The 7636-nt window shown below is 56.0% G+C and overlaps 2 protein-coding genes across 3 annotated transcripts in view; one reads left to right on the top strand and one right to left on the bottom strand.

Annotated features, from left to right (window-relative positions):
- Positions 1–4454, bottom strand: part of PLXNA1 (plexin A1) — a 308227-nt gene extending 303773 nt beyond the window's left edge. The window contains exon 1 of one of the 2 annotated variants that reach the window (XM_027863712.1): positions 4396–4454. The gene's annotated coding sequence lies outside the window, so the exon portion shown is untranslated. Of the gene's footprint in view, positions 1–4180; positions 4200–4395 lie in introns of those variants that run through there. The other variant, XM_027863713.1, reaches the window with a different exon arrangement.
- On the top strand, positions 2513–4824 carry LOC114044385 (basic proline-rich protein-like). Its single transcript, XM_027863807.1, has 3 exons — positions 2513–4209; positions 4280–4634; positions 4723–4824. Exons 1-3 carry the CDS (start codon positions 2513–2515, stop codon positions 4822–4824), a joined length of 2154 nt encoding a protein of 717 aa, XP_027719608.1.
- Positions 4825–7636: the final 2812 nt, after the last annotated feature.

Here is a 7636-nt window from a genome sequence, read left to right as displayed (position 1 = left end):
GTGTGTGTGTGTGTGTGTCTATATTCCTCCACAAAGCCTTCAGCAGCTTTCACGAATGGGCAGGGTGATCTAGTAAGACTGGATGCCTGGGTAACAAACACCCACTCTACTACCCAAAGGGCCACAGCGCCTTGGACTTCATAGATGCCTAAGATTTCAGAGCCATTAGGGTCCTTAGAACAAAGAATGTCACAGCTGGGAGAGATCTTACAACAGAGACCGTCACAGCCGGAAAGGGCTTTAGGACATGGGATATCAATTGGAAGAGATTTAAGAACAAGGACTATCATAGCAGGAAGGGACCTTAGAACACAGAATACACAGCTGGGGAGGACCTTAGTACACATCTGGAAGAGACCTTAAAAGTCATCTTCTCTTAAAAACCTTCATTTTTCAAAGGAGGAAACTCGGAAAGTCACAAAGTAATCTGTCCCAAGGTCACACCAGCTAATTAGTGCCCAGACTAGAACCTGGCCCTTTCAGATTTCTCCAAACAAGGGGTGATGGAAAGTCATGAAATCTTATGGAGTCACCCAGGCAGATAATTAGGTTCAAGTTTAAGATTTTTTTTTTTTTTATCTTTGTTACTTGGGTGGTAGAGAGAGGGAAGGAGGCTGAGATGGGCTAATGGATTATTTGTTATGCTCAAAACCAAAATAAAGGATCAGACCACCCCTTACAAACAAATAAAATCTGAGGCTTATAAGGCTAATCACACAAGGTATTTGGGGGCAGCACTCTCCACAACTAAAGTCCCAGATGCAAGTCCCTTACTCTGTGCCCCAGTGACACTTCAGAAACCCCATTACATTCACACAACATTCTTGGCAAACACATAGAGGGAGAATGAGGACTAGATTCTAGGGGAGGTGGCCCCTTCTCTTACTCCAGTCTGGGATCTGTGACTACTAAAGGAATAAAAAAAAAATGCCTTAGAAAAAATGGGGGAGGGGGAAGAGAGGCAATCAGAAGAGGTACTGGCAAACATGGCCAAAAAAAAAAAAAAAAAAGTACTATTACAGAAAAAAGCCAGAGAGGGTCCATCAGGAAAGAATTTCTCTTCACAGGCCAAGCTTGGGGAGTCCTAATTGAGGGTTTTGGCCCAAACAAACAGAGCTCCTCAGAGGCAGCAATTCTGACCCCAGAGAACAAAGGGTAGGGAAGAGGTCAGATTTCCTGTGGGCCCCCTGCCCTTTCCTTCTCACTAACCACCCCTCCTTCCCTCCCACATCTCAGCATGGTCCAGAATCCAAGTACTCACCCCTCTGCTGATTAACTAACCATCGTCTTCACCTGAGCACTGAACTGTATTTTAATAAAGCAAGTTTCCTTCGACACTGAATCTGATTTTCTTTTAAAGGGAGAAATTCTCTCCCTTTGAAAAAAGAAAAGAAAAGAAAGAAAGAACCAAAACTTAAGCCCTTCTCCTCACACTGTTTTCAGAGTTTCCTCCTCCCTGTGCTTTCTTCCCAGCCCCCAGTCTGCGCTGGTCAGGTCAGGTCCCTTCCCTTCCCTTCCCTTCCCCTGCTGCAGCTTGGAAGATAGATACCCAGCCCTTCTACCCACTGAGTCTATACAAAAGACCTTGAGATTGTTCAGGAAGCAATTAGATGCCGTTCAGAGGGAAATGGTGTTTTCAAATGGATAACCCTTGATAGAGTCAATAGCGGCTTCTTGTTCCCTCTCCAGGCTGACCAAGAGGAGAAGCAGCTTCCCGGGGAAATGTGCTCCGGGCAGCTCAAGGCCCAGGATGAATTAGTACAGACAGAACCAGGGGCCAGGGAGCTGGGGGCAGGACGGCTTCCCACCCTGGGTCACACAGTTCTTGCCACTATCTCCTACTAGATCGAGGTCCATTTTTTTTTCTCTCCAAGAGGTAGGGAAAGGCATGGTGGGGAAGAGCAAGTCAATCTGTTTTGAAGAGGAGCTCACTTTAACTTGGCTAGTCTGGCCAACCGACCTTCAGATTAAAGTGTGGCTTGCGGGATGATTCCCAAACAGCCTTTCTTATCCTGTTCCCAAAAGGGGAAACTACAACTTTGGCAAGGATTAAAAACAAAAAACAAAACAAAACAACAAAAACAAAAAACCAAAAACCACCCACCTCTAAGAGGAAAGTCTACCGGTCTGAGATACAGCAGACCAGGTTCTGCCAATTAACACAGTATGACCTTGGACAAATCACTTCCTTTCTCTAGGTCTCAGTTTCCCCAAGTATAAAGTAAGAGTTCTCTGGTCCCTTCTACTGGCTCTTTAATATTGTGATTCTGTGGATGCTGAGACTGGGTTTCTAGGGATATCTGCCTTCCTATCCCCCCGGCTGCCACCAGAGCCAGTCTGGGATCATGACCAGGCAAAAGAGGGTAACCCCCCCCCCGGACTTTACCTTCCACACCCCCTTCTAAACAGAAATAACTTCATCTACCCACCCATCACCAAAACCCCAAGTCCCACCCCAAAAGGCACTATCCGCAGCCCCCCAACCCCAGTCAAATTAAACCTGCCACACGTAATGGAGCCGAGCTGTGCAAACCTTGGAACGGAGCTGATATTCCAGGCACGGCACGATCGGGCCGACGCCCCCATCCCTACTATCCTTGCCATCCCTACCTTCTCCAGCCCCATGGCAGTCAGCAGCCCTAGTTCTGGCCTGGCCCAGCCCCCAGCACCATTCCCAGGCTGGCCAGGGCCCCGACCCCCGGCCCTGGCCAGCTCCCCAGTCGCGCAGGGCTCGGCACCCCAAACACAAGCAACCCCCAGCCGCAGAAATGCACCCAGAGGGCTAAGCACTCCTGGGTGGCAGGGGAAAAGCCCAGACGCCGGCCAGGGGGGTGCTGGCTGGCCGCGGCGGCCGGCCGGCCGGCTTTGTGTGCGAGGTGTGCGAGCCCGCTGCGGGTGGGTCTGTCTGTCCTTCGGCTTGGGTACATACAGCGGTGGTGGACCAGGACAGCTGGAAGCCCGGGGATGCCCGCAGTCAGGCCCGAAGGCAGCCCGCCCGTGGAGCGGCCGGGCTCCTCGGGCTCCTCCCTCCTCCTCCTCCGTACGGCGGTCTCGGCGGTCTCCCCGGCTCCGGCTCCGGGAGAGAGCGAGAGAAAGCGCCAGTGGCCGGCCCCACCTCCTCGAGAAGGCTCCCGGGCAGCGCAGGCTGCGGGCGGAGCTTCCCCGGAGGCGGCTCGGGAGCAGCGGCTGGGGAGGGGGCGCGAGCCTCCCGGCCCTAGGGGCTGGCCCTCCTCAGTCACCTCCTGGGGAGGGGTTCCCCCCGCAGCCCCAGCCCCCAGCCCCCCGACCCGCCTGGTCCAGGCCAAGCAGCGAAAAGCAAACTTTTCCTTCCCCCCGACCCCCAGCAAAGGGCTGGGTCTGCCAAGCGAGGGAGCGGAGGGGGTGGCCGGGCGTGGGGGTCGCGGGGGGCTCCGGTTCCGTTCTGCGGGGAAGGAGCCCCGGGCAGCGGCCGAGGCCCACCCCCTCCTCCGCGCCCGCTCCTCCCACTGCGCTGGCTCCGGAGTTAGGTCACCACGGCAGCCCCCCGTGCGCGGCCACCCCCGGGGGCACCTCCGAGCCCCGGGTCGGGGGCTCGAGCCTCCGCCACCGGCCGGCCCCGGTTCCTGCCTCCGCCCGCAAAGCCCCCGGGAACCGAGCCGGTGACAAAGCAGCTGGCCAGCCCGCCGGCCGGATGGCCGCCTCCCCACTCCCCACCCCCACCCCCGGCACACGCGAGACCGCGCCGGGGCCCGTCCCCGGGACCCGAGAGAAGCGCGCCCCGCGAGCCGGCTGCGGGGGCCAAGCGGGCCGGGGCTGCCCGTCCTCCGCCCTGGGCCGCCGCAGTCCCCCCGCGCGGGCCCTCCAGCCCTGCTTCCACACCCCACGCGGAGAAGCAGCGGAGCAGAGCCCGCCCCGGCGCGCGGCTGCGGGGCTCCGCCGCGGGCGCAGCCGGCTCGCTCGCCCCAGCCGGGGACCCCTCCGTGCCGCCCCTCGCCTCGCCTCGCTCTCCCGCACGCACACGCACACGCGCGGCCCGGGGCCGTTCCGAGGCTGCCCGAGGCTCGTCCCCGCACTTGGAGCGCCGAGCCGGAGCCCCGAGCCCGGTACGTCCAGACCCCGCTCGGTCCCGCGTGCCCGGCGCCCGCCTCGGCCGCCCGTGGGCTCGCCCGACGAGGGGGCTCCCCGCCCCTCGCCCCCCTACCTTGGCCGCCGGGAGCCCGGCACGCCAGGGTAGGCGTGCGAGTGTGAGTGTATGAGTGTGTGTGCATGCAGGCACATCCGGCCCAAGCCGAACTTGCAGGGAGCCACGCGGGGAAGGCAGGCGCGGGCGGAGCGGAGCGGATCCCGATCCCACCCCCGCCGCCGCCGAGCCGAGCCGCAGCCCCGCAGAAAAGTTCGCCTCTGGGCAGCACTTACAGCCGCGATCCGGGCTCGCCACGAAGGGGCCGGCCATGCTCACATTCCGCGCCGCCGCCGTCGCCGCCGCCGCCGCCTCGGGCCGCCCCCCTCCCCGCCTGTGCCAGCGCTCGGGCTCCCGTGCCTGCACGCCGCCGCTGCCCAGCATGAATGGAGGGGAAGGAATGCAGCGCGGGGCTCCGAGGGAACCAGAGCCTCGCTCTGACTTCCCGGGGCGCGCGCTCCCCGCCCGCACGCACGCACGCACACACACACTCACACACACTCACACACACACACACACACACACACACACACATCCACTCCCCCCCACCCCCTCCCCCCCAGGGGGAGGAGCCGCCGCGCCGCCGCCAGCCTCTAGGGGGCGCCCCGACCTCTGCCCGACTCCGGAGCCGGCCAGGCAGCGCAGCCTTAAAAGGGCGATGGTGAGAGAGAAAGACAGAGAGACGCCAAGCCCGCCGCCTTAAGGAGGGCGATGCCAGCCGGCCGGCCCGGGAGCCCAGACGCGTCCGGGCCGAGCTGCCCCGGCCCAGACCGAGGAGGAGCGGGAAGGCGGGACCCTGCAGCTGAGGGCAGCCCCTAAGGAAGAGTCCTGGAGTCCTAACAGCGCTGCGGGCGGAGAGCGGGTCCGAGGAGGACACGTGCAGCTGCGCTGATGGAACCCCGCAGAGCGGGCTGAGCGCTGTGCTCTGCGGGCGAGCGCGGGACCTCCGCGGCGGGACCTCCGCGGCGAGCCCCCCGCTGAGAGCCCGCGGGCAGGGCGAGGGTCACCTGCCCCATTTTACAGATGAGGAAGCTGAGGCAGGCAGGGCGAGGGCCGTGCCCGGCGTGCTAAGGACATCTCACGTTTATTTGTATGGCACTTATGTGCCAGGCACGGCTAAGTCCCTTTACAGTGATTACCGCATTGGATCCTCACGACGCCCTTGGGAGACAAATCCTAATACTATTATGTCCATTTTACAAACGAGGAAACTGAGGCAGGCAGATTAAGGGACGTGCCCAGGATACTTATGAGAGGTAACATTTATGGAGTACTTACTATGTGCCAGGCACAGGGCCAAGCGATTTTACAATTACTAACTCACTGGATCCTCCCAACAACCTTGAGAGGCAGACGCTATTATTATTTCCATTTTACAGATTAGCAAACTAAGGCAGATTGAGGCTGAGTTACCCAAGTGGCAGGCAGGTGGCACAGTGGATAGAGCAAATCTAGCCTCAGGCACCTGGTAGCTGTGTGACCATATGCAAGTCACTCAACCTGTTTGCCTCAATTTGCTCATCTGTAAAAGGGGGATAATAACAGCGCCTACCTCTCAAGGTTGTTGTGAGGACCAAATGAGATAGTATTTGTAAAGCCATTAGTACAGCGCCTGGCACAGTGTAATCACTGTGTAAATGTTGTTGTCGTCACAGCTAGTAAGTATCTGAGCCTGGATGTGAACTCAAATCTTCCAGACTCCAGGTCCTACCACCACCTACCCAACTGGCTAAGGATTAGAGGAACGAATTAAATCTAGCCCCTTCGTCTTCTAGATGAGGATACTGAGTTCTCAGAGATGTTTGGTGACCGGCCCCAGGTCACAACAGTGGCAGAGTATGGATTCCAATCTGGTTCTCTGGGTCCTTAGGGTGATAGATTTAGAGCTGGAAGAGACCTTAGTGGTCATAGGGTCTGATTCCTTCATTTTACAGATGAGGGAAACTGAGGCCCAGGGAGGTTAAGTGACTTACCCAGCGAGCAAGCATCTGAGGCAGCTTTCCCGACAATTGCGTGTACCCACTTTGTCCACTTCCTGGCAGGGTTCTTTTTCACTCTACCATGATGTCTATTCTTGGTATTAGAGGGGCCTGAGCAGCACCGGGGGCTGGTTTTTCTCTACAAAGTGACCTAATATTTTGACTGTTGTTAGTTTGGTTATGTGGGAAGAACACTGGGTTAATAATAACAGCCCTTCACATTTGTATAGCACTCTCGCATCCATTATCACATGTGATACCCACAACACCCCGGAGAGGAAAGCAGAGCAGGGCTTATTATCTCCATTTGACCGATGAAGACCTCCCCACAAGTCCTCCATCACTGTGGTGTGGGGGTGACCCAGGCTTCTTGAAGGCTATTCTGGCCGAAGGCAACTACAGATGGTCTTACCAAGCCAGAAAAGCTCAGCGTTCTCATGCCCCAGGGAGCAACCGTTTTCTGCTTGCTGAGGACCGGCCTGAGTTTTAGAGACTCAGCAGCAGCTTGGCCACAGTGATGGATTTCCTAGCCACGGCTGGCAACATTTTAATATCATCCCCAAAATTAGTCACACTCTGTGTCAGTGATGGAAGCACCCACACGGATGAAATCAGAGACCACAGATTTAGGGGAAAGCTGGATTTAGGTTTGGATTTTTAAAGTATTGACAGAAACTCAGAAAGGGAAAGTGACCAACCCATCCAAGATAAAACGGTGAGCTAATAGCTGAATGAAAGTACCCTTTTCCAGCACAACCTCTTGGCCAGACCTCATGAATGTGAATCCATCAATCAACAAGCCTTTTTTGAGCACCTACTATGTGCCAGGCATTCTGCTGGGTGATAAAGATACAAAGACAAGAGTGAGACTCTGCTCTGATGAGCTTACATTCTACTTAGAGATGTGGGTGGTTCTTAACCAGGGGTCCACAGGCCATCCATGGATAGAGGTCAGGGGGTCCATGAAGTTAGATAAGGAAGAAATTACATCTTTACTTCAATATAGGTAGCAAAGTGGATAGAGCACCAGGTTCACAGTCACAAAAACCTGAATTCAAATCCACCCTTAGACACTTAAGGGTATAACCCTGGGCAAGTCACTTAACATCTGTTTGCCCTCAGTTCCCTTATCTGTAAAATGGGGATAATAACAGCAACTTCCTCCCAGGGTTTAGTAAGGACTTAATAATAATTGTAAAGTGATTAGTACAGTGACTGGCACATACTATATAAATGTTAGCTATTATTTTTTTTTTTTACTATCGTTACATTTGGAAACATGATTTTGAGAAAGACCCCATAGGCTTCACCAGGCTGCCAAAGGGGTCCAAGACACAGGTTATGGATTTGTGAGGTTATAACATGTTTACACAGAAGTAAATACAGGATCGAAATACACATAATTGGGAAAGGAAGGGTAACAACTAGAGAGGTCGTGAAAGAACTTTTTCAAGGAAGGTGACGGGGGCTGAGGAAAGTAGGGGCTCTGCCAAGGGAC

The sequence above is a fragment of the Vombatus ursinus genome, unplaced genomic scaffold, assembly GCF_900497805.2.
Source record: "Vombatus ursinus unplaced genomic scaffold, bare-nosed wombat genome assembly UNPS02014773.1, whole genome shotgun sequence".
NCBI classification, from domain to species: domain Eukaryota; kingdom Metazoa; phylum Chordata; class Mammalia; order Diprotodontia; family Vombatidae; genus Vombatus; species Vombatus ursinus.
Note: the sequence above shows the minus strand (reverse complement) of the source record. Positions and strands in the feature narration are given on the sequence as shown.